The sequence below is a fragment of the Heptranchias perlo genome, chromosome 30 (genome assembly GCF_035084215.1).
Source record: "Heptranchias perlo isolate sHepPer1 chromosome 30, sHepPer1.hap1, whole genome shotgun sequence".
Classification (NCBI taxonomy): domain Eukaryota; kingdom Metazoa; phylum Chordata; class Chondrichthyes; order Hexanchiformes; family Hexanchidae; genus Heptranchias; species Heptranchias perlo.
Genome location: NC_090354.1, coordinates 15726968 through 15754351, shown reverse-complemented (window position 1 = coordinate 15754351; position 27384 = coordinate 15726968). Strand labels below are relative to the sequence as shown.

General features: G+C 39.8%; 1 protein-coding gene across 10 annotated transcripts in view; it reads left to right on the top strand.

Annotated features, from left to right (window-relative positions):
* hdac5 (histone deacetylase 5) overlaps positions 1-27384 on the top strand; it is a 275728-nt gene that overhangs the window by 233730 nt on the left and 14614 nt on the right. For all 10 annotated transcript variants that reach the window (XM_067968975.1, XM_067968972.1, XM_067968974.1 and 7 more), the window contains 4 exons: positions 19749-19856; positions 24538-24593; positions 25148-25235; positions 25583-25702. In XM_067968975.1, coding sequence (XP_067825076.1) covers positions 19749-19856; positions 24538-24593; positions 25148-25235; positions 25583-25702 — 372 coding nt within the window. The remainder of the gene's footprint in view (positions 1-19748; positions 19857-24537; positions 24594-25147; positions 25236-25582; positions 25703-27384) is intronic.

The following is a 27384-nucleotide window of genomic DNA, read 5'->3' as shown; positions in this document are numbered from 1 at the left end:
AATTATTTAATATTGTATCACCACAATTAGATGGATTTATTTTTAATTAAATGGAAAATGTTTTACCCTGCCAACCAAATAATTTGATTTTATGCCTGTGGTATGCATTTTAGCCCGTCAGTTATTATATTCAAATGAGTAATGTGGCCTGCAGCCCTTTCCCAACCAGCTAATCATTTGTTTTTAAATAGGAATGTGGGTCAAAGTTCAACTTTGTTTTTGTTTTTGTTTTGTGCTACATTTTGGAGCATAACAAAACTATAGACTCAAGTTCTCAATTCTGCAAAAAGCCAATTGAGAATCAGAGCTAAAATCCTCTCACAACAAATCGTACCTAACTATTTACTTTTACCAATTGTTTAAACGTAATAGTCTACAAGGTATGTTTCACAAATAGTACATACTTAAATTTTACAAGTAAGTAGCATTGGTAAATATCTTGTCCATGTCCAAAGAGAATTGTTTTCTGCTAACAGTGAGCAAGAATAACAACTGAACCATTTTTACTGAAACTAAGAGCCTAACTTTAAAATGTCAGAATTAAAAATGAATAAATAACTACCCTAGTTCAGTATGAAAATCTATTCAACAGTAATTAAAATAATCTTCTAAAAGTCGAGTTAATTTTTAAATCATCAAGTAGACAGAGATTTTTATTTACCAGTTAATATTGTTTTCATCATATACCAACATCGAAGTCTGCACAATTGTGTTTCTTTTTTTTCCCTTTAATCAGAGCTATCTTCAATTCCTCTTGCTACCCAGGCAGAAATTGGTAACAGACCAGTGATCAGCAGTTCTGTGACTGAAACTGATTGATGTCACACCTCAACATATGCCAAATTATCAGATTTTAAAGCTGTTGCAACACTGAGAAAAGCTGCTTTTCTATTTTAATGATGTACTCTTTACAGTAAGTACATTTATAAGCAGAATGTTAAATGTGTCAATGACATAGGTGTCAAAAGGTGATAAACTGGCTAAAATTTAGGATCAAAATATGGTACTATACATACTGAATTGTGCCAAATATGACAAGGACATTAATGTTGACAAGTAATTTAGATGTAGGTCGCAGGCTCCACCTCCACATGTCCTTTACAGCAAGTTCCTATTAAAGGTGTCCAACATTAACTTTAAGCTCAGCAAGGAATCTATAAGTTCAGCATGCTGTGGAGAAGAAAAAGACTTACTGTTGTCATCTGCTGCATTAGGCATGTGTCTACAGCAACAGAGAAATCCCTATAAATTTTATTACAGAATTTCACACTCAGGTTTGCAGTGCAAACTAAAACTGAGCAGAGAGGAAAGATAAAACCAAATCAGATTAGAACCAGAAGATGGGCCTACACAAAGTGGAAGAGAAGAAGTAAATGGCAAGACAGCGAGGGAGATTAAAGCTAAGCTGAGTAAGAACAACTCATTTTTTTAAAAAAACAAATAAAGAATAGGAACAGATCAGGGAAATCAATCTGAGAATGAAGGAAAATCCTAAATAAAACCATTGAAATTAACATCTTAAACTTTTAAAAATTTCTTCTGAGTTTTATTACCCGTGAGACCTGTGAAGAGAAAATTATTTGCAGTTATGTCAGAAAAGCTGCACTTCACCTGCGTTGAAAGTAGTATAACAATGTTGGAAATACACAGCAGGTCTCTGTCAGCACCTCAGGTCACCACCTGAAATATTAATTCATCTTTTCTCTTTTCAGATGCTGTGTATTTCCAAAATTTTCTTCTTTTATTTCAAACATCCAGTAATCATAGTTTTTTTTTCTATATGATAAAATTGTGTATTATTAACATTCAGCTAGTTACACTGTTTGATTTTTTTTTAATTGCTGGCATTCCTATTGGATTTGACATGTTTTACTCATTTAACATATCCATTTGTACATTTGGACTCGGTGGCAAAATGTTATTTTGAATTCCAATAGTTCTCCTAGCTGCATAACCCCACAATGTTTTTAATCTTAAAATTGTTAGGTTCACTATAATGACTATACATCATAATAAATAAGTCCACTGAAGTCATATTTAAATTGATTTAGTTTTTGAGATAAAATAGAAGTTCTGTTGAATTGATTAGAAAACATTCACCATTTTATTTCAAGCTGCTCGCAATCCAGCCTTTCACTCACCAGCATAACATGATCCAAAGCCAACCTCCAAAGTTAGCACAGGACATACATTGTAGATCCTGTTGCGATGTCCAGAAACGACTAGATAGCAATGGGGTCCTTTTGAGGAAAATAAATAAAGGACAACCATGAACAATCTTCAGCAATTTTAGTTAAAGCATTGTTTTCTAGATGTGACAGCTATTTTACAAGGCAATTGCTAATGATGTAGCTTCAAAGCTAAAAAACTGAGATTCTTTTGATTTTAGACCACATCACTTGCAGTGTTTCGTCAGCTGAAAAATTGTGATGAATCTGTAGGACATCTGGGTTGCAAACAGCGAACCCATTGCATGAGGCTTTCAAAGCCGCAGGGCTTTGGCACTTAAATATCTGCCAAGCCCTGAATAAAACTTTTAAAGTAGTTAAAGTAATATAAATCTGGTATTTGGATTTTTTTGGCATCGTTTTCAAAACTTCCTTCGAATGTGTTGCATGAAGCTTCCAACTTAGCTAGGCAACGTGATAGACCAGACAAACTTGATGCATTCAAATATGGTTTCAAAAGGTTTTGTTTTTCTGAAATTTATCGCTTTTCTTTCATGCTCTTTTCCCCTTACTTTGTACAAAAGCCTCCGTTCCGATCACAACTCTACAAATGAGAGATATCTCTTCACTTTTCTGCTGTAGTTTGAAATTTAAAGTACGATTCACTGCGGTGAAGGACATTAACCAGAAACCAATTCCTCAGTCAACTGTGCCACAATCCCATAAAATACATGAATTAGTAGGGTTCACAATATCCAAAGTCTCTCTTGCCTTACAATAAGAAATGTATTTATTTTGTCCTCATTGAAAGTAAGGTGCCCTAACCCTAACCCTAACCCTAGTTGGAACCCTCATTAATATGATTCAGATACACTAGGAAACATGCTAACTTGCGTACACCAACCGCACATTCCAGGTTCACAAAGACGTAGCATGAAGTTGTGTCCTAAAATTGTACTGGACGCCTGCATGAAGAGGAGTAAGAAGTTTGCTGGTTTCATTACTTCACCATTGGTCATGAACAAATTATGGAATCAGAGGAAGGCAACAGGAAAACATTCAAAAACCTATAAGGGAAACCAACACTTGCCTAAGTATGCAGGTTTCAGTCTCTGTCCATCTGCTGCACTCATATAGTGTAAATTATCATAAGAAAGGATATTATAGGCTCATTGGGAGGCACGGTGAGTTGATCATAGAATGTTACAACACAGAATGTCACAGCCCATCCCCTGTTCTCCCCTCCTCCCCCCCACCGCCGCCACGAGCCACTTAATCTAATTCCACTCTCCTACTTGCTCTTCATTCCGCTTCAATGTCGTTTTAAAATTTATCGTTGGTTTGGGCAGAGAATTCAATACTCTTAACTACACGCCGTTTTAAAAAAATTAAATTTATCTAACCTCTTGAAATTTTTTCTAATTTATCTTAAATTTATGCCCCCCTTACCATCTTACTTACCATTGGAAACAGTCTGAGTTTATTTTATAAGCTTACGTAAGATTTCTATCAGGTCACATCTTATCATTTCTAGTGAAGAAAGCCCTAGCATCCTAATGAATCTACACCATAGCCTTGCCATTACTTCTCTATTGCTCTTATAATGGGATGCCCAAAACTGCACACAATATTCCAACTATGGCCTAGCTAAGGTCCAACATTACCTCCTTGCTTTTATATTCTGCTTCTGGATACAAAACCACTTCAATGACCTGTATATTGCACATCTGCTGCTGTACTTTGTTTAGAGCCCGAACATTTAAGGTGTATTTTTTTTCTGTTTCTTTCAAAATGTATCACTTCAAAGTTTTCTGCATGGAACTGCATCTGCCATCTATTTGCCCATTCTACTAGACTATTTGTAAACTCCAGCAATCTTTCACAATCCTTGATCAGAATTTGCCATACCTCCAAATTTAGTGTCATTAGCAAATTTTACTGTTCTTCCCCTTCAATTTGAATATCCGTATCATTTACGCATGTTGTAAATAAGGGCAGTCTCCTACAGAGCACCATTCATTACATCTTTCCAGTCCAGTTTACTTTCTCTCTCCCTCCTCTCGCTTCTTTCTCTTCTCTCTTCTACTTCTCTCTTCCTCCTCTCTCCCGCTTCTCCCCCCCCCCCCACCCAGTGTGGCCACATTCCCCTTAATTCCATGTCCCCCTTCCAGTAAATCTCTCATGCTGTACATTATCAAATGACTTTGAAATCCATGGAAACCATATCCATTACAATTCCTTTCTGTTCTCTCTTTGACGAATTCTTTCCAATTTATGAAGCATGACTGCCTTTTAGAAATCCATGCTGACTGACTCCAATTAACTCACGTTTCTCCAAGTACTTAGCAAATTCATCTACGTTATAGACCCGAACAGTTTAGCAACAACTGAAGTAAGACCAACTGGCGTATAATTTCCTTTCTATTCCTTTATTGAAAATTGAAGTCTTTTTACCTCTGGGAACTGAGCTTAAATCCAGCCCAGATTTCTGCTGACTATAAAGGTGTTGAATTAAATATGTTTGGGCAGTTTAACTCCGAGCAACCTCTGATTTCAGAAATTAAAATGCTACACTGCTACGTTCCGTCCATAGGTTGGGGTTCAGGGCAGTTTGGATATTTATTTCACATCTAATCCATTCTGAAAGCAAAAATAAGTTAGAGACCAATTATCCAAGGCCGTTAATCATGTAATTCTTCTTAAGTACAAGATTTCATTACTCCAGAAGATTGTTGATAATCACAAATAAAAATTGCTTGAACTTTAATGCTTTGTTTTCAGTAGTTTTCCCTTGAACATATTAGGGTGAGAGGAGGAACATTTTCCAGTCCCTAAGGCTGAAAATCTGGAGGACCAGAAAATCTGGCCATATAGTCAATTTGCATGCTTTTTGGCTCCGATTTTCAAATGAAATTGTGGGGGCTGCAAAAATCAGGAAAATCCCGAGCGGGTGAGGAAGCCGACCCCAACCCGCCGACATCCGGGTTTCCCACAGATGCGCCTGTGTGCGCGCTTGCTTCCCGAATGTGGAAGTCCCTCCGGCTTTAATTGCCATAGTTAAAGAACCAAATGTACCTCATTGAGGTACTTAAGGTACTTTATTTCTGACATAGTAGATAGTTAAACCAATTTTAAACTTATCTGGGCAACTTTCCCACGGCTGGTGAAAGCAGGCATGAAGGACCGGATCAGGCAAAAATAAAGTAAATAAATTAATCAAAACCATTGCAAAAAATTAAAAAAAAACAAAATAAACCTACCTTTCCACCAATGTCACCTGCACCCCCTTGCTCCGATGTCCCCTCTCCGACGTCCCTCTCAGCCCCCGATGTCTCCCGCACCGATGTCCCTCTCAGCCCCCGATGTCTCCCTCTCCGAACTCCCCCTCTTCCCCCCCGCCATGATTTCCCCCTTCCCCCCGATCTTCAGCGCCTCCACTCTCTTTTTCTCCCCCCCCCCCCCCACCCCCCCGTCAGCGTTTCAGCTCCTGTCGGCAGCCAGCCTGTCAATCAGGCTGTTTGCCGGGCGCAAAACCTGGAAACAACTTTAATCACCATCGATTACATCGCGATTGCGTTGGAAAAAGTACGTTTTTTTTTTATTCGGGTTTGCCACGCACACCTTCACCCCTCCACTGCCATCCCGCCACCATTTCAAAATAATTGAGCTCTTATTCTCTTCACTGCACCCCCTACACCCCCCGCACCCCACCCCACCCCCCCCCCCCCCCCCGGCCAGGCACATGCAATTTTCAGGTAGTCATTTTAGACTGATCTAAAGTGATCTCATCAAAATTAACCATAACTTAATCTAAATATTATATTGCAGATAAATGAAGCCTAGTTTGATGTTCTATTTGCTTAAGCCAGGATTGAGCTGGATGCCTTGCTTGCCCATTTGGAGTTGGCTTAAGGGAAGTTCCATGAGTGTGGACCCCTGGAAGGGTCTGTGGCTTTTTAGCCCATTTTTGTTTTGCAGTACGTTTTTGGTATTAACTTCTGTTACTCATTTTTTGAAAAGAAAATGTGCATGGACTTCTAACAATACAACAAGGTGGGAGGAGGCTCGTGTGGAGCATAGACCAGTTGGGCTGAATGGCATGTTTCTGTGCTGTAAATTCTATATAATACAATTGAAGATTTTTTTTATTTCTCTTAACCAAAGATAAAACTTTCACTTCCGGACGTCAGGGCGTTTCAAAGTGCTTCGCAGACAAAGCATACATAAAAACATCAGAAACAGGAGCAAGCGTAGGCCATACAGGCCCTCGAGCCTGCTCTGCCGTTCAATAAGATAATGGCTGATCTTTGACCTCAACTCCACTTTCCAACCCGATCCCCATAGCCCTTGATTCCTTAGAGTCCAAAAATCTATCGATCTCAGTCTTGAATATACTCAATGACTGAGCATCCACAGCACTCTGGGGTAGGGAATTCCAAAGATTCACAACCCGCTGAGTAAAGAAATTCCCCCTCATCTCAGACGTAAATGTCCGGCCCGTTATCCTGAGACTATGTCCCCTTGTTCTAGACTCTCCAGTCAGGGGAAACATCCTCTCAGCATCTGCCCTGTCTAGCTCTCTTAGAATCTTATATATTTCAATGAGATCACCTCTCATTCTTCTGAACGCCAGAGAGTATAGGAATCAATCTAGTGAACCTTCGTTGCACCGCCTCTAAGGCAAGTATATCCTTCCTTAGGTAAGGGGACCAAAACTGTACACAGTACTCCAGGTGTGGTCTCACCGAAGTCCTGTACAATTGCAGCAAGACTTCCTTACTCTTGTACTCCAACCCCCTTGCAATAAAGGCCAACATATTATTTGCCTTCCTAATTGCTTGCTGTACCTGCATGTTAACTTTCTGTGTTTCGTGTACAAGGACACCCAGATCCCTTTGAACATCAACATTTAATAGTTTCTCACCATTTTTAAAAAAAAATTCCATTTTTCTATTTTTCCTACCAAAGTGAATAACCTCACATTTCCTCCCATTATACTTCATCTGCCACCTTCATGCTCACTCTCTTAACCTGTCCATATCCCTATGCCGACACTTTGCATCCTCCTCACAGCTTACTTTCCCAACTAGCTTTGTATTGTCAGCAAACTTGGATACATTACACTCGGTCCTTTCATCTAAGTCATTAATAGAGATTATAAATAGCTGAGGCCCAAGCATTGATCCTTGCGGCACCCCACTAGTTACAACCTGCCAACCCAAAAATGACCCGTTTATTCCTACTCTCTGTTTTCTGTCCGTTAACCAATCCTCAATCCATGCTAATATTACCCCAATCCCATGAGCCCTATTCTTGTGTAACAACCTCTTGCGTAGCGCCTTTTGAAAATCCAAATGTACTACATCCACTGGTTCCCCTTTATCTACCCTGCTAGTTACACCCTCAAAAAACTTTAATAGATTTGTCAAACACGATTTCCCTTTCATAAAACCGTGTTGTCTCTGCCTAATTATATTATGATTTTCTAAGTGCCCTGTTACTACATCCTTAATAATAGATTCTAGCATTTTCCCTACTACTGTGTCAGGCTAACTGGCCTACAGTTCCCTGTTTTTTCTCTCCCTCTTTTTTTGAATAGCGGGGTTACATTTGCTACCTCCCAATCCACAGGGACCGTTCTAGAATCTAGGGAATTCTGGAAGATCAAAACCAAGGCATCCACTATCTCTGCAGCCATCTCTTTTAAAGATGTGGAGATGCCGGTGATGGACTGGGGTTGACAATTGTAAACAATTTTACAACACCAAGTTATAGTCCAGCAATTTTATTTTAAATTCACAAGCTTTCGGAGGCTTCCTCCTTCGTCAGGTGAACGATGTGAAAATGAAATCCTTGAAATGAAATCGCATTTATAATTCACAGAACAATGCTTGGTGAGTACAGACAGTTTTTTCAACTGCCTGTTGCCAAGGCAATCAGTGTGCAGACAGACAGGTGTTACCTGCCAGGTCTCACAGAATATACAAAATATATACAGAATATACAGCGTACTCCAAGGCGGCCTTCGAGACACACGACAACGCAAAATCGTCGAGCAGAAATTGATAGCCAAGTTCCGCACCCATGAGGACGGCCTCAACCGGGATCTTGGGTTCATGTCATGCTACACGTTACCCCACCAGCGAACAAATGTTATCTGTTTTTAATATAACGGGTCAGTTGCTGTCTTTTCTATGTTTCTACCTCTCTAGCTCTGTTTTTTTTGTTTGTTGTTGTTTTTTTTTGGTGATTTGTATATTCTGTGAGACCTGGCAGGTAACACCTGTCTGTCTGCACACTGATTGCCTTGGCAACGGGCAGTTGAAAAAACTGTCTGTACTCACCAAGCATTGTTCTGTGAATTATAAATGCGATTTCATTTCGAGGATTTCATTTTCACATCGTTCACCTGACGAAGGAGGAAGCCTCCGAAAGCTTGTGAATTTAAAATAAAATTGCTGGACTATAACTTGGTGTTGTAAAATTGTTTACAAATCTCTTTTAAAACCCTAGGATGTGGGCCATCAGGTCCAGGGGATTTGTCGGCTTTTAGTCCCATTAATTTTTCTAAAACTTTTTCTTTACTAATCTTAATCACTTTAAGTTCCTCCTTCTCATTAGACCCTTGGTTCTCCACTATTTCCAGTATGTTTTTTGTGCCTTCTACTGTGAAGACAGATATAAAATATTTGTTTAACGCCTCTGCTGTTTCCTTATTCTCCATTATAATTTCTCCTGTCTCTGCCTCCAAGGGACCCATGTTTACTTTCGCTAATCTCTTCCTTTTCATATATTTGTAGAAGCTCTTACAATCTGTTTTTATATTTCTTGCTAGTTTACTCTCATATTCAATTTTCTCTGTGTATCAATTTCTTGGTTACCCTTCGCTGATTTCTAAAACCCTCCCAATCCTCAGGCTTACTACTCTTTTTGGCAACATTGTAAGCCTTTTTTAATCCAATACTACCCTTAACTTCTCTAGTTAGCCATGATTGAATCACTTTTCCTGTGGAGTTTTTACTCCTCAGGGTATGTATAAGTGTTGGGAATTATGAATTATTTCTTTAAATGTTCGCCATTGCTTATTTACTATCATAACTTTTAATTTAACTTCCCAATCTATCTTAGCCAACTCGCCCCTCATACCTGCATAATTGGCCTTGTTTAAATTTAAGACCGTAGTTTCTTTTGAAATATAGTCACTGTTGTTATGTAGGGAAAAGTAGGAGCCATTTTGCACACACCAAGGTACCACAAACAATAAGATAAATGACCCAAACAACCTGTTTTAGTTGTGTTGTTTGAGGGATAAATGTTTGCCAAGACACCAGAAGATTCCCTTGCCCCTCTTCGAATAGTACCATGGGGTCTTTTACATCCAGATGGGGCCTCAGTTTAACGACTCACTTTTGACGGTGCAGTACTCCACTGAAGTGCCAGCCTAGATGATGTGCCCAAGTCTCTGGAGTGGGGTCTGACTCAGAGGCAAGAGTGTTACCACTGAGCCAAAGCTGACACCACGCATAAAGGTTATGTGAAACCTAAAACAGCCAAATATGGTTTGGCAATTCACCAGAGGAACAATTGTAATTGAAGTACCGGTAAAATTTCAGCAGAACAGGAAGAGCTGAAAAAAGAGCGGACCTAAAAAGAAGGCAAGCCAGGAAGATCAGCAGACACCAGAGCTGGAATATCAGCAGCCACTATACATCACCATCCGTATCTGCAGGCCCAATCATACCTACATGGTAATGGCACTGAGAAATTGGCTCCACAGACTGCAGGTCAGCATGGAACCAGTTGCAGATTTGTACCGTTTACTGCAAATGCACCTGCACCATAGATACTGCCAGCAACTATCAAGGTCTGCTCCCTCAATTTTTTTTGCTGCCAAGTTTTGCTAGCTATGTAGCAGCATCTCCACTTTGTCAGTTATCAAATATGGATTCAGGTGTGCCACTCCATTTCTTGCGCAGAGACTCTGTTTCCTACCTACACATTTATTTTGCCTCAAATAGTCTTTGAAAAGTTAAAATAATCATTTTAAATTTTTACAGCCTTTGTAAAGACTAGAAAAAAGTTTGCCGCATATGTGGCCACTTATCTTCAAATAGCTATATTCCTTTAAATTTTCCTAGGGAGGGTGGTAAATTGTACAAGTAAGCACTTTAAGTGCTTCTTGTTCATGTAGTCACTGCTCCCCACCCCCCACTTTGATGAGCTCCCAGCACCAGGCCCAATATAGGAAGGGAACTCATGTTTAATACTTAATTAGGGCAAACCTTAGGAAAATCCAGGAGATCAGCCCAGCTTGAAATTAATACGCCTTAAATTCACCATTCAATTACACCATCAGCCCCTTTAACCATCACAGAAAATCTACCCAATTATGTTTGTCACTGAAATCATTTCAATAACAATTAATACTAAAGAACAGGTTCCTTAAATTTTCCATTTAGTTTTATTTCTGTACAAGATGGTTGACCACTGATATTTAAATACAAGTCATATATATCAGTTACAAAACAATATATTTTATTTTATGCTTGTGTCAACATATATGCATTGTTACTTAATAAGCAAGTGTTGCTCAACAAATGTATTATAAGTGACTTGTGAGTTTAAAATCTGACTATTGAATTTTTCTATTTATCTAATTTTGTAACTTTCAATAGGTTCCTGCTCTGTCCCTGATCAATCAAACTCATTTTAAACACATTAAAATTTAGCTATTCAGATTTATTTTCAGTTCATTAAGGAAAATTTTTAAGAAGTTGAATAATGAATGCAACAAAGAAAAAAAAATAAGCAGAAACAAAAAAAAGGAGATACGACAGGAAAGAAATGAAAACAGAAAAGAATAGAAACATAAAATTAAACAACCTACAAAAAAGAAAAGTGGAGAAAGGGATAAGGAAAAGTACACTGGGTAAAGAAAAGGCAAAACTATGAGGCAGAATTTGCTTTCAAAATAACGGTGAGGCTAATGGCGCTCCCCTTTATTTATGCACAAATGGTACAGCAACTTCAAGCGAGGGGCAGATGCACAGTTAAATGCGGATATCCAAAAGTTGCTGTCCGAGTTGTGCCGTTCCGCCATTAGCTTCATGAAAACGACATCCGGCTGCCTGCCTCTGCATTGAATGAATGCGTGAAATTGCTGTATTTGTGCGGTAGATACGGTCTAAACTCGCCACAGAAAGTTAAGTCTTGTCATTTCAAGTTTAAGTACTCTTTTAACAACTTGATAAGTGTTAATTACTGCCAGTCAATCTCTCTGGCACTGAAAATTACCTATTACGAGTGTGGAGCCTCATTCCTTCAGGTATTAATTGTTGGAGATTTTAAAAATGTCATTTAAATTTTAAATTTTTTTTTTACTTTTCCTTTCTGTCTCTCTTTTTCTGTCTGTTAATCCAATCTTTCTTTCCCTCTCTATTTCTCTTTCTGTACCTGATTTGATATTGAACTCACCACTCTATTTTACACTTCTTTCTCAGTCATTGCGCTGTTTATTTCACAATCATTGAATCTGTTTGGTTAAGGAAATACACAGTTGCTTGCCCTGCTCACTCAGGTCCCAGATGCCCTGTTTCCCTCGCTGCGCCGTTATCAGCTCACACTTTCAGCAACTTGGGCACGCAAAAAATTAACAAACCTAAACGTGCACGGGCAAGTCGATCTAACGGCACATGCCGTTAGATGCCCTGCTACTGCAAATTATTGCCCATTGCCAATTTGTTTAAAATCTATGGAGATACAGGGCATTATATAAATATATGATACATGGCACAACTCAATTGGTCTACTGGCAAAAATAAAATGATACTGAGCAGATTGTTTCCTATTTGGGCCCTCTCCTGATACATTTTATTCATGTTCAATGCAAAAGTCAGCTTCCATAGGCAAGTGCGCCCTTCCTATGAACCAAAAGGTGAACAATGAACCCTTTTACCATAGGGATATGCAGTGAAATAGCATGGGAACACACCATACGCCATCGATCTGTCCAACCAACAATGAAAAGACTGTCTAAAACTACTAATTCATATTTATTAAGACTAAACAGAAGCTAAAATAACCAACAGCAGATTTAAATAGATCATGATATTTCACTTAACTTCATTCCATCTGTTTAAAAACTAAAAGACTCCCAACGCCTTTGTAGTTCTCTTCTGTAACTTTGGACTAGGCAACTCATGGAATCACTTCTTGGTACTGTAACTTGGACATGTGGTTTCCAATCACCAACAGCTGTCATGTTTATTCCCAGCCAACACTGCCCATCAAAAAACAAAACAAAGACACAATGACAGGAGATAGCTCACATACCATCTTAATTGCCAGTAACACGTAGCACCTGCTTTAACCAGAAGATGCTAATTATGATAGTGCACATCTAGCTACTTTTTGAAAAATAAAGCTTATTTTTGATAGTTTAGCCACTCGAAATAACAACAGCAGTTGCTGCTTAATTGTGGTGATAAGGAGTAGGCTTTCATGTACTTTTACATCGAGTCCTCATGATGATGGGGACAGGATTTGTGTTGACATTTACGTCTGTGTTAGCTAATGTACCACCAGCTTTGGTGATCAGAAAGTAATTCTGATTTTTTTAAAATACCATCACCTTAGAGCCCTTGCATGTGATCTAATAAGTAAGCGTAAAATGTAATTTTTTACAAATGTGCAGTATAGAGAATCAAAAAAACAAAGGGCAGTTATACATTTCTTTCTCTCGCATGTCCAACAAATTGGACTCACTTCCATTACTTTAATTTCTACACAATAAAACCACTTCCTCTTAACCTTTTTTTTGTTGTTTGCTCTTCATTTTTCATGTTTTCTTCACCACACTAAGTATCAACCGAGTACCGCACACCAATTTGATAAAGAGGCGTGGGCACCAATCTATTCTCAAACCTTAGGAGTGTCACTCGAGATGGCTAGTTCGCAGTGCAGGCCAACAATGCAAGTTTGCTACCCCATGAGGTAATATGATAAATGGTTTTAAGGTAATTGGCAAAGGAACCAGAGGCGACATGAGGGGGAAAAAATTTACACAGGGAGTTTTTGTGATCTGGAATGCACTGTCTGAAAGGGTGGTGGAAGCAGATTCAGTATTAACATTCAAAAGGGAATTGGATAAATACTTGAAGGGAGGAAATTTGCAGGACTATGGGGAAAGAGCAGGTGAGTGGGACTATCAAAGAGCCGGCACAGGCACAAAGGGCCGCATGGCATCTTGCGCTGTATTATTTTATGAGGATTCATCCCTCCCTCCACTATAGAGAAATGCCTCAATTTCAGATACAGCCATCTAGGGAGAAAGTGAGAACTGTCCACATGACAAATTCAGATCAGAGACGCATCAAAGTTGTACCACTCCAAGCAACTTTATGTCCAACTGCCAGTAAACTATATCACTGAGCTCTACTTTCTCGCAGTTTTAATGAAGGCAAATTCATTGTATTTTCCATGTAATATTAAATAGTGATTGGGTTCAACCATGCTTATGAACTTGTATATATACTGACACCAGGTATGTTTGACAGAAATAGTTATTCCTGTATTTAAATGACAGCATTTCATTTGAACAGTCTTTTTATAATTTCTTCTAAATTTATAAATGGCAATTAAAAATAATATTAAAAGTAACAATGCTGCTGGGACCATGAAAATGTCAAATAAGAAAAGCAACAAGTCCAGAATGTAAGTTAAATGGATGCTCTGGAATTTTGTTCTTTCTATCTTCAGGAGGACAGATTTCCTCAGGAGATTGAAGGTTTAGGTAGAGTCCATAATGCATAGCTTATGGAAGTAACATACTTGATGGACTGAATAAATGGCATTTTCTTGTTTCATACTTTATGTTCTAACAAATTAAAAGCATAATGATTTATCTGTGCACACTGGAACAGATTGTGTTTTCACCAGGCAGGTTTATGGTACATTAAGCAAGAACTGCTCAGTATTTAGGAGTGCCGTAGGGCTCACAATGTAAGCTCTACCTGAATTTGATGGAGTTTTTAAATAATAAAGTGTTATTTATAGATGTTGAAAAAAACTAAATCAGGAATGAAGCTCTCATGCTTGTTTGATGATTATTGTCATCAAAGTAATGACAATAATCACTAATGATTATTGTCATTACTTTGATTAAAAAGTGTAGCAATGTTGATTTTCTTTCAGCATAAGGGGAGTGCCAAGACTTTGAGTACTAATTTTTAAAAGGCAACTTCTTTCTTGTGCCTTTACTCAGGAAAGTATATACATTTTTTGTTTTCTGTCAATGTTTTGTAAAAGTCAGATAATGTTCATTTACCATAATATGGAGGAGTTGTTTAATACTTGTGACATTAGTGGAGCTTAAACATTTTGAGGTTAAAATATCAGATTGATTCTAGCTGTACCTTACTGTAGTACAACTCTGTGGTGAATTAATTAGTGTTTCTGCATGATGAGTTCCTGATCTCTATCAAGAAGATGCAAAGTAGAGATTAGGGCCCATAAATTCGAGAGCGCGGGGGGCGCAGGCTACATTCCTTGCGTCAGAATGGTCAGGCCCGAGGCTCCCTGGATATTGGGCCTCGGGCCTCATAGTGGAGCCAGTGCAGCGCAACAGTCCACCGGCGAAGAGTAATGAGAAAAGGGCCGCTGCTGGCATCGCCATATTGAGGCCTTTGTACTCCAAGTAGCACCCGAAAGATTGCTGCTGCATGGACCAATTTCTAGGCCTGTTTTTCTCCAAAGAGAGGGGAAATCAATGGGAAATCATAACCAGGCGGTGCCAATGGACTTGCTTGAGTTCAGTTGTCATCATACCCTCCTGTTCAGAAAATAGTTCAGGGAGCCTGAAAATGCATAGGAGAATAACTAACGTTTTTTTTTAAAAAGTACTTTCCAATAATTACATGAGGTAATGTTTCAGCAAATAGGTCTTGACCCTTAATAACAAAGACAAAAAAGTTGGATTAATGAGGATAAACTAGAGACTGTTACATTGCATATTATTTATAGGCCCAGTCTGTCCCACTGGATAATTTCATACAGCCCTGAGACTACTTTGTGAAATATCCAACCACGTACAAGCACGCACATGCTCTGCCTGTGTACTTTGAATATCCACTATTACAGTACAATTCAGGGTGAGATAGCAGCCTGTGGCATTTTAAGCTTTTATTACTGTTAATGCATTATCTAGGAGGCCCTTCGTTTCCCACAGGGAAACATTCTGAACCCCCTACCTGCTGAAGATGAAAAATGAAACAATTAAAATAATAAATAGAAAAACAGTGTTTTCTGTGAGGGATGGAAGTAGGATTTAAAACAGTGTATTTGTCCAAACTCCACCCCATGCACTGCCTTCGGGTATCCTCTTCTCATCCGAAGTACCTTGAGTCAAAAGATAGAACAATGCAATGAATAGACATCTCCATGAATACTGAAAATATCATTCCATTGGTCAACTAATTATGAAGTAATCTTGAGTGGTGCAGTATGGGTCATTTTTTGCCCCCCAGCCCATAATGAGCATTAATGTAAGCAAGTTAACAATAATGAAGAAAATAATGGCATTAAAGAGAGTGATAAATCCCCAGGACCAGATGTTTTCTATCCCAGGGTTTTAAAGGAAGTAGGTGGGAACAATACAGAAACCCTAACTATAATCTTCCAAAGTTCTCTCAATTCAGGAACTGTTCCTTTAGATTGTGGTGCCCAGAACTGAATACAGTACTCCAGGTGTGGTCTAACCAGGGCTTTGTATAGCTGTAGCATAACTTCTACCCCCTTGTAATCTAGTCCTCGAGATATTCAGGAACCGTTCCTTTAGATCGGAAAATTGCACGTGTCACTCCGCTATTTAAGAAAGGTGAGAGGGGGAAACCAGGGAATTTTAGATCATTTAGCCTATCTGTTGTCGGAAAATTACTGGAATCTATAATTAAGGACAGAGTGACTGAACACCTTGAAAATTTTCAGCTGATCAGAGAGAGCCAGCATGGATTTGTGGGTCATGCCTGACGAACCTGAATGAATTTTTTGAAGAAGTGACTGAAGTGGTGGACAGGGGAATGGCTGTGGACATTGTTTGTATGGACTTCCAGACGGCATTTGATAAAATCCCTCATAAGAGACTGTTAGCTAAAGTTGAAGCTTATGGAATTGACCTGGTTAGGAAATTGGCTGAGCGGCAGGCGACAGAAAGTAGGGACAATGGACAGGTACTCAAATTGGCAGGATGTGACGAGTGCTGTCCTACAGGGATCTGTGTTGGGGCCTCAAGTATTCACTGCATTTGTTAACGACTTAGATGACAAGACAGAGAGCCACATATCCAAGTTTGACACAAAGATAGGTAGCATTATAAGCAGTGTAGATGGATTTTGATAGATTAAGTGACTGGGCAAAACTGTGGCAAATGGATTTCAAAGTAGGCAAGTGTGAGGTCATCCACTTTGAACCTAAAAAGGATAGATCAAAGTACTTTCTAAATGGTGAGTAACTCGAAACACTGGAGGTCCAAAGAAACTTAGGGGTCCATGTACATAGATCATTAAAATGTCATGGACAGATACAGAAAATAATCAAAAAGGCTAATGGAATTTTCAAGGTCTTCAGTCACTCTGCCCTTAATTATGACTCTAGTAATTTCCCAACAACAGATAGGCTAAATGATCTATAATTCCCTGGTTTCCCCCTCTCACCTTTCTTAAATAGTGGAGTGACACGTGCAATTTTCCAATCTAAAGGAACGGTTCCTGAATATCTCGAGGACTAGATTACAATGGGGTAGAAGTTATGCTACAGCTATACAAAGCCCTGGTTAGACCACACCTGGAGTATTGTATTCAGTTCTTGGCACCACACCTTAGGAAGGATATATTGGCCTTGGAGGGAGTGCAGTATAGATTTACTAGAATCGTACCTGGACTCCAAGGGATAAATTACGAGGAGTGATTACACAAACTGGGATTGTATTCCCTGGAATTTAGAAGATTTTGGGGTGACTTGATCAAAGTTTTCAAGATATTAAGGGGAACTGATATGGTAGATAGAGAGAAACTATTTCTGCTGGTTGGGGAGTCTGGAACTAGGGGAAATAGCTTAAAAATTAGAACCAGGGCTTTCAGGATTGAAATTAGGACACTTCTACTTGCAAAGGTTGGTAGAAGTTTGGAGCACTCTTCCGCAAGCTCAGTTGTTAATTTTAAATCTGAGATTGATAGATTTTGTTAACCAAAGGTATTAAGGGATATGGGGCTACGACAGGTATGTGCAGTTAGATCACAGATCAGCCATGATCTCATTGAATGGCGGAACAGGCTCGAGGGGCTAAATGGCCTACTTCTGTTCCTGTATTAACTATTAACATAATTATATTTCTTGATGTTAGTAACTGCAACTTTACTTTCAAGCATACATTTCTGGAAAGTTGTTGGCATTTTCAAAAGAAGATGGGGATGTTCTCTAAAGGACCTGAATAAGGTGTGGGGAAGCAATGTTACATAATTGATATAAAATGTCATCCATCACCTCAGGAACCTTTTTCTATCACATGCTTATTAGATTTCTTAATTCTATTCAATGAAAATGATTGAATTTGTGACAGAAAAGTGAACTTGAATGTTTCAGAAGCTTTTCTTGATCAGCTTTGTTGTTCATATTTGAAACATGCTTTATAAAACACAAATGGGTGAAAGTGATCTTTAGGCTATTGTCTCATAGATTCATAGAGTCATAGAGTTATACAGCACGGAGAGAGGCCCTTCGACCCATCGTGTCCGCGCCGGCCATCAGCCCTGTCTACTCTAATCCCATATTCCAGCATTTGGTCCGTAGCCTTGTATGCTATGGCATTTCAAGTGCTCATCCAAATGCTTCTTGAATGTTGTGAGGGTTCCTGCCTCCACAACCCTTTCAGGCAGTGAGTTCCAGACTCCAACCACCCTCTGGGTGAAAAAGTTCTTTCTCAAATCCCCTCTAAACCTCCCGCCTTTTACCTTGAATCTATGTCCCCTTGTTATAGAACCCTCAACGAAGGGAAAAAGCTCCTTAGTATCCATCCTATCTGTGCCCCTCATAATTTTGTATTGTAAACTCCTCTGAGTTTACTCTCTTCCTCCCCTCCCTTAACCTCTCTCTCCATATAAACTCTCTTACCCATATTCATGGCCACCCCCTTGATCTTGCCATCTCACATGGCCCCTCTATTCTCATCGTCTCAATCACAGACAAGGCCATCTCTGATCACTTCCTTGTATCCCTCACCACTCATCCTGCAATGGCTTCTCTTCCCACCCATGCACCGTTACATCTGAAGTTCCCTAAGGATCCATCCTTGGCCCCCTCCTATTTCTCAGCTACATGCTGCCCCTCAGCGACATCATCCGAAGACATAGAATCATAGAATGGTTACCGCACAGAAGGAGGCCATTTGGCCCGTCGAGCCTGTGCCGGCTCTCTGCAACAGCAATCCAGCTAGTCCCACTCCCCCTCCCTTTCCCCGTAGCCCTGCAAATTTTTTCCTCAGGTTCTACATGTACGCTGACAACACCCAGTTCTACCTCTCCAACACCTCTCATGGCCCCTCCACTGCCTCGATGTTCTCAGCCTGCTTGTCCAACATCCAGTATTGGATCAGCTGCAATTTCCTCCAATTAAACATTGGGAAGACTGAAGCCATTGTTTTTGTGCCCCTCCCACAAACTCCATTCCCTCACACTGATTCCATCTCCCTCCCCGGCCATTGACTCAGGCTGAACCAGACTGTTCGCAACCATGGTGTCCAATTTGACTCCCAGCTGAGCTTCCGACCCATATCCTCTCCAACACAAAGACTGCTTATTTCCATAACATTGCCTATCTCCACCCTTGCCTCAGCACACCTACTGCTGCAACCCTCAACTTTGCTTTTGTCACCTCCAGACTCGCCAATCCAATGCTCTCCTGGCTGTCCGGCCTCCCGTCCTCCATAAACTTGAGCTCATCCAAAACTCTTCCTAACCTGCAGCAAGTCCCGTTCACCCATCACCCCTGTGCTTGCTGATCTACATTGGCCCCAGTCCACCAATGTCTCAAATTTGAAATTCTCATCAAATCCCTTCATGGCCTCACACCTCACTAAGTCTGTTACCTCCTCCAGGCCTATATTCTTCCAGAATTCTGTGTTCTTCCAATTCTGGCATCCCCACTCCTCTCACCCCACCATTGGTGGCCATGCCATCAGCCATCTAGGCCCTAAGTTCTGAAATTTCCTCCCTGAACTTCTCTAGCTTTCTATCTCTTTGTCCTCCTTTAAGACCCTCCTTAAAATATCCTTCTTCAATCAAGCTTTTAGTCATTCCTCCTAATATCTCCTCCTTTGGCTTAGTGTCAACTTTTGTCTGATTAAGTTTCTGTGAAGTGTCTTGGGACGTTTTCCTGTATTAAAGGGGCTATACAAATGATAGTTGTTGTAGATATTGTGATGGTTTCATTACACTATATTTTAGGTGAGCAAATTACTTCATGAATTGATTGATTATAGGACTTGTAAATGGTACCTTGGAAAGTAAGATTCCTTTCTTCTATTTGCAGGTGGATAGTGACACAGTGTGGAATGAGATGCATTCTTCTAGTGCTGTTCGCATGGCTGTTGGCTGCGTCATTGAACTCGCATTCAAGGTGGCTGCAGGGGAGCTGAAGGTGAGACAGAGAACATGGTGTCTATTTCTCACAAGAATCTGACATTTTATCAAAAACATCATATTAAGTAAATACACCACTTTTAAAGAACAGAATGTCCCTGTTGATAGATTGTAAGAGGAGACTAACATATTCCACATACATATTACAGTTATCGAAAGGTATATTTTATAGCTCCAGAGCTATAAATTTTTATTTTATTTACTTTTCAACATTATTTAATGGAATCTTCTTTCTATAAGTTTCCTATCACTGCACACCAATCTGTGCTGAAGAGCTGATTCGAGGAACTTTTCCAGATTCTCTGCCAGTGAGCCTCTTGTTATTGAGCACCAAAAGGTGTAGGAGAATGCACCAAGGTGGCTTCAATTTTTTTTTTGTCTCCCATTCCTTGCTGTTGGCAATTGTGTGCCTTTATGCCCCAGATATTATCAAATTCTCCATGTGGGGGGAAATGTTGGTATGAGCGTGCACTCCATGGTTTAACAACTTAATACACCAGCATCTTATGCCACCGCATTACCCTTTTATGGATAATTTTACAACCTTCAACATGCATATTGTAAAAACTTCCTTAAAATGGAACAATCTTTTTACAAAATGTCAAGCAGTTCAGGCACCTTTTAATCTCAGTATGTGTTGGCAGAACTCAAGAACTGCTGAGTTTGACTCGCATTGGACATCCACACCATGTTTTCACCATTCACCACCAAGGGGGGAACATAGTTTTGTTACATTATTCATATAATTAAATATAATTTTTTTTCAAGGAGCAGAATACCTAAATTGGCGTTGTTGGCAGAACCACCAACAATATCCTGATGCTATATTTTTCTTAAATGTAATTTCAAATGAAGTGCCACTCTTGGCAACTTAAAAATGTGGACAGCCTCACCAGACTGTAGCTAAGTCTTCCCATCCACCTGCAGCTTGACCCTGTTTTCCAGGCAGACTGATACATGGCAGTCACGATAGGCTCATTAGCATGTCTGCTACTCCAGCATGATACAAAATAAGTTAGTTGGCATTGGCCTAGCAAAATACTTAATACCAAATCCTTATGACTAATAGGTCGCGCAGCCATATTGGCCTCACAGCCATTCTCAACAGTTGAGTGAGAAAGAAAACTGATAGGCTATATGCCCTTGTAATTACCTTTATGTGCAATTTAATTTTAAGTTTATTTGGGCTGGATTTTGACAATGCTCACATGTTGGGTTTTGGCTGGACCAGGAGTGCCCATTAGGCAGGAAAAGGAAGAGCAACGTTTCCATGAGCTTTTTTTTGGGTGGGGGGGGGACTTGTTTCATTTTATTTACATAATTTAATTGAAAAAGAAAGATATGAATTGGGAAAGGGGGACAAAAATAGCTTCGCGAAGGGGGGATCTTCCAAAACCTGGGGGTGGGGGAGTGGGCTTCCCTGGGCAGGACAAGATACTCATGGCACTTCGCAGTCAAGTCATTACCGGTGAGGTCGGTGACATACACCGTAAAAGTCGCCATCTACTGCGCCTTCCTCGCTGGTAATTACTTACTTTCCTGCATTTTCGAATTAGAACATGCCACGGCAAGCATCGCAGCGCATCGGAAGCGGCATGGCCCTTTTTTCCCCAGCGATTCAACGACTACATTTGATGCAAAGTATTTCACCTTTATGGGGGCAAGGGATTACCTGGTAGAAATAGTGACAGGAATCTCCCAGTTCATCCTCATCTCCACAATTAATGATTGAAAAAAAAACCTTGGACTCAAGTAGATTGGGGCTCCACTTAATTCCAGGCCTTTTTTAATATTGAGCAAAAGTGAAACAAATTTCATTAGATTAACAGGTCTATAAAACTGGTATTCTATACAGATAAAGAATATTTTAATCTAATGAGGGAAGAGCTGGGGCCAGAATCATCTCAGAGTCCTTCAATTTATGACTTTAGGGACCAATATGCATTGTTACAGCTTTTACTGTACCCTCCAGCGCAGTTTATTTGTGGAAGTGTTTCCGCTGCTGTTTCAAAACAATTATACTCTTCATCGCAACAATTAATGCTTAAAAAGAAACCTAGTTAAAAAAAATTACTTAAAAGAATTGTTAATAATACGTTATTATTGACATGATAATGCAGTGGTTTCACAACCTGGCTTTCATCAAGTCCTGATCAACAAACACATTAGCATGTCATTTAAATACAAACTTGCGAAAATGACCAGGAAAAGACCAGCTTGTCTGTCAAGCCTGCCCCTCACCCGTGGTGCCTGGAGTATCATGACTAGACACTTCCTACCTCCTGCAGCCATGTAATCTCCTGTGAGAGGCAAAAGAAACAGAAAAAAACCCAGGGCCAATAAGGGAAGAAAAAAATCTGGAAAACTCCTGTCCAACCCCCTCAGGCAATTGAAACCAGTCCAGGAGATCACATTGAATATGCAATCAAAAAGTGCATTTAAAGTCAATAAATCATGCCGCCAAGCCACCAGCACCGTTATTTTTCAATCTAATTGGCAGCAGCGTGAAAACTGGCTTAAATGCAGGAAAATCACAATTGCCATTGCTTTTAATAGTAGGTCGGAACTATGATAATTACCATCTGACTGTTTTTGGCGAGGATACAGTGGATATCCCAGGAAAATATGAAGTGGCAAAATTAATGGCATAAGTCACTTACTCCATAATTTGCTCTTTATTTTGCACTGTTCAAGGATCCCCAGGTTGTAAATGCGCCATTACAATGGTGCAAGTCCCCAGCAAAATCTGGGCCATAGTGTTTTATGATGGTGCATTTCCTGCCCATCCGGTTAAGCTGCTTTTATTGTGTAAATGGCAAACAACAACATCAAGATACAAACATTTGCTCATCTATGTGCCTTCCTTACTTTTTTGAATTTGATTGTATCAAGGACGTAGTCATTTTGTTTCAGGTGCTGTATAGGCTCTGTGGCCTCGATATTAACCCCCTCCCCCCCCACGACAGGCAGGAGAGGGGGGCGTTAAAAAGTGAAACGCGTGGAACACGACCCCAACGCGCCACACGTACGCCCACTGCCATCCGAGTATCCTGCCATGGAGAGACCGGGACACTTATTAACATATTTAAATTGGGCTCCTACAGTGCAATTGGGAGCTTGATTTGAAGTTAACTGCTGCTGCACGGGGTTTCCAGGGGTCAGGAAACTCGGTAGTGAAACGGAAATGGAGACGGAAACTGTCAGCTCCCCTGTTTCAGAGCTGCTGAAGGGCCAGGAGGAGCAGGAGTGTTCTCCCCAGGCCCCTCAAGGAAGCCTTTGGCCTCCCCCAGCCCTGACCGCCAGCCTCTTCCTCCTCCAGATCACAGACCTCTCCCCCCTCCCTATTGCCAACCCCCTCTCCCATCCCTGCTCGCAGGCCTCTCCCGCCCCTTCCGATCGCAGGCTTCTCCCCCCTCCCACCCCCTCCCGGTTGCCAATCTTCCCCACCCTCCCGATTGCCGGGGACGGTCCCCGGCTGTAGCCTCCTGCCATGAGTGTTCCCTCCTGCCTGCTGGCCAGGCTGTCCGTTTGGCAGGTTGCCGGGTGGCAGGCGGAGCTGCAAAATGTTAATGAGGTCCTGACGTTAAAATCAGCAGGACCTCCACATCCATGGACTTGTCAGGTTCTTTGGCCGTTTTCAGCCTCACCCGCACCCTCCCCGCCTCCCTGTAAATATCGGGGCCTATGTGTGATGAAAGATGTACATAACTATAGGCAACACCAGCTACCTTGAAAACAAAAGCATAATTCAAACCAGTTTATAGCCATAACGATGATATTCCCCCATATCCTGACTAAAAGTAAAACTTGTACCACTGCAATTCAATTTAAATGGTGCTTGTGCACTTTGCGTGAAGTCATGTTATTTGATCACTGGTAGCGATCTTCTTTGCTGGAGCTACTGCCAGCAAAGAAGAATTTGCTGAAAACTGAATAAAACTAGCCCACACACTCATGTAGTTAGGAAGATTAACACTGGTTCGAACCCTGGTCCGCATTGAGTTAGCTGATCACAGACAGGGCAGAAGTAAGAGTGCTATAATTGGCTTCTTGGCTTCAGCACCCGCTGGGTCAGGGAGGAAAGAAACTGGTCAGGCTTTCCCATCCTGGTTGTTATCCAGTGATCGCTACCAGAAGTGCATTTGTGCTGCCTCTGGTAAAATAGCCCGCCAACACTCACTGTACAGGCTCAATATCAGGGGTCATTGGATGGTGATTAGGTGCATGAACTGTGGCTGATTCACTCTCCCCTCCCCACCCCACCGCACTCCATGCGAGCTGAGGGATGCTAAACCCAATTGTAACACCCACAGTGCTAGCTGAGATCAGCTAGCTGAGCACAGACCAGAGATCAAACCTGGGACTTTCCTGGACTGTATAGCTCAGTTTCATATTATTCTATGGACTCATCAAATGACCCATATGGGAAACTCATTTATACATATATATTTAAATTTTAAGCACCTTCTGTTAAAAGAAGATTCATTATATTCATTTGGAAAATAGATGTCAAATCTTAAATCTTTTATCATATGGTTGTCAACTGTAATATGATTTTTTTTCCATTTATAGAAAGTCATTCTGTTCTGGGTGTGCAAATTCATTTTCATAGGAATTGAGATTTAATGTCTGTGTGAAGTATAAATTTCAGGATTTACAGTAGATTTTATTTTACACAGAATGGTTTTGCTGTCGTCAGACCGCCAGGACATCATGCAGAAGAATCCACTGCTATGTAAGTTCATACCTAGAATTATCTGAGTAATAAAACATGAATTGGCTGCATAAATTAATTTTTTTAAAGGTCATACCACTTTGACATCTTTTGACAAAAGTTGACTTCATAGAATAATATATGCACAGAACTAAACTAATAAATCCACACATACCTCAGCAGCATTATTCACTTGTGAAATAAAAAGCAATTTTGATACCTAACTATGTACCATATTATTGTATGTGTTTAGATTACAAAAGCCTAACTTATTTCTCACGAAAGAGACACCAGAAGTAAATTGACACAATATACTTTTAAAAAAATTAAATGCCAGTTTCTCAGAAATAATATACTTTCATAATTAGAAAAAATAAATTGAGGCTAGAAATGCAATTTTTAGAGTAACTTGTATACACTTTGGTGACTTAATGTTTATGACCTTTATTAATCTTTAAATCAATTGTATTTTTCTTGTCAGAAACACAATCTATGACCTAGGTGAACAAGATAATAATCAATCATTACCTGTTGATTAAATTTACTTTTCTGTCTTTTTCATCTTTCTATTCCAGGGGATTCTGCTTTTTCAACTCGGTGGCAATTTCTGCCAAACTACTTAAGCAGAAACTTAACGTTGGAAAAATTTTAATTGTGGATTGGGTATGTATTGCATTCTGACTAACATTATAAGCAAAAGTGAAATTTAGTTGACTTCTTCATGGTGGTTGCAGTTCGAGTAATAAAGTCTGTCAGTGGATCAGGAACAATGGCATTTGACTTAAATTTTACTTCAAGGGAATTTGTGAAGGAACGATTTAATCTTATGGTGTATTTAGAATATCTAAATTCTCAAAGCCTGAGGCTACATTTCCTAACACAAAGAGTGCGTGACCTGGCTTGGCTAATTAAAAGGTAATTTGTAAGAAGAGTAAGGAAATTAATCAGAAGAAGATGTTTCTTTATTTTTATGCTTTTGAAATGGATATGTTTGTTTCCATTACTTGTAGGATATTCACCATGGAAATGGTACACAGCAGGCCTTTTACAATGACCCTAATGTGTTGTACATTTCTCTTCATCGGTATGATGATGGAAATTTCTTTCCTGGCAGCGGTGCCCCAGATGAAGTGAGTTACTGCCAACTACTATTAATTTGATGCTTATTAACCCTTTGAGCATAATGTTACCTTTGAAGCATTCAAAACACACTTATGTCATCTAACCAACAAACTAAGTTTATGTGGCTCTCTATTGCTTTAATGTGCTAAAGTAACATTGTTTGAGAAATGTGCAAGGAACCGGTCCTATTCATAATTAAAATTATTCTTCAAATAAATTAAAAATGGTGACAGTTTTTTTTAACTTGCTGCAAGGTCTTCAGAGTATTTAATTAGAAAATACACAAGCATTCATTTTATTTCTAGCTTTCAGAACAACATATTCTTTTTTACAATTCTGAAGTTGCATTTGTTACAGAAAATAAGTTATTTGAAGGTTGTGATGCTGGAGTGCTATTTTAATGTCTCTATTAAAGAACTGTATACCTTAACTTTTGAAAATTGACTTTTAGATGTTTTTCTTGTGACCATAGTTATGCCTGGACTGTAAAATACAGCATTGTTGACCATTTACATGGATAGCTGAAATTTTAAGGTCTGCTTCACTTAAACTAATTTCAGATCTTGGAACAGGGGCACAGAATGAATACCTGTGCAATGATGCCACAGGACCCAACTCTGCATCCCTTCTCTATGCAGATCATTAATGTATGTGAAGGGTAGGTACCAGAGTCACACAGTGCATCTACCCTTCACATACAAATGCTGTCCGCATCACCATTACATCAGTGCCCCTGTTTATACAATTCAGACACTGATGTCACAGACAGTGGAGTCACACTAGTGCTGACATCTACAAATTCTGGTGTTATTGGTGCTCACATTGATTTTAAATTGTGATTGTTCAGTCACACTGAATTTCAGCCCTTGGTAGCCTAAATTTGACATGTCGACCATAGTATAGAGTTGCTAAAACTCACTCCGCTTTGTCTGAACCACCACCCCCACCAACAAGATATGCCCATGGTGGGAATCTGCCAGTGAAGTAATTTGTGTCAGATCCAGTGTAACAGATGAAGATGATAGAACCCCAGAATCAAATGCATATAATATTACAATGTTATGATGCACTGTGGAGCCACCCTTTGTATACCTGCCTATCAGCAGGAATCTGATCCCTTTTGGCAGTAGAGGGTGTGCTAGTACATAGATAAGACTTGTTTCTAGCCAACTTATACGAGCCATCCACAATGGATGCTCTGGCTTCATTAAATGCCGACACATTTGTAATAGTGCTCTTAGTCTTGGAGGAAGCGAGAGCACTAGTTTTATATGGCCTGTATAAGGTGGCCAGTATAAATGAGTTGACATTATCTTAAATATATGACTGTAGTTGTAAACCATTGTACAACAGGACTTTATCATAACTAGATCATCAATATTTTTAAAGAAACCATACCACTAAACACATTTTGTTTACTGAAGCAGTGCAAAGGTATCATGGGTGTCATGGAAATCCTCACTAGGAACCAAAACTTATTTTGGGAGGAGGATCCATTACCTCTGACTCCATCCAACTACAGCTATTCCTTTGTAGCCCAAAATTTCTTCCACATCATATCTTTGATTTATGATCTCCCCTTGAAGGACAACTTGCCAAAATACATCAGGCTCGTCTCTCTATCACATCTATACTGGAATGAGAGGCATTTGCAGATATACTGGATAATAAAAGCGTTCACCAGAAAAAA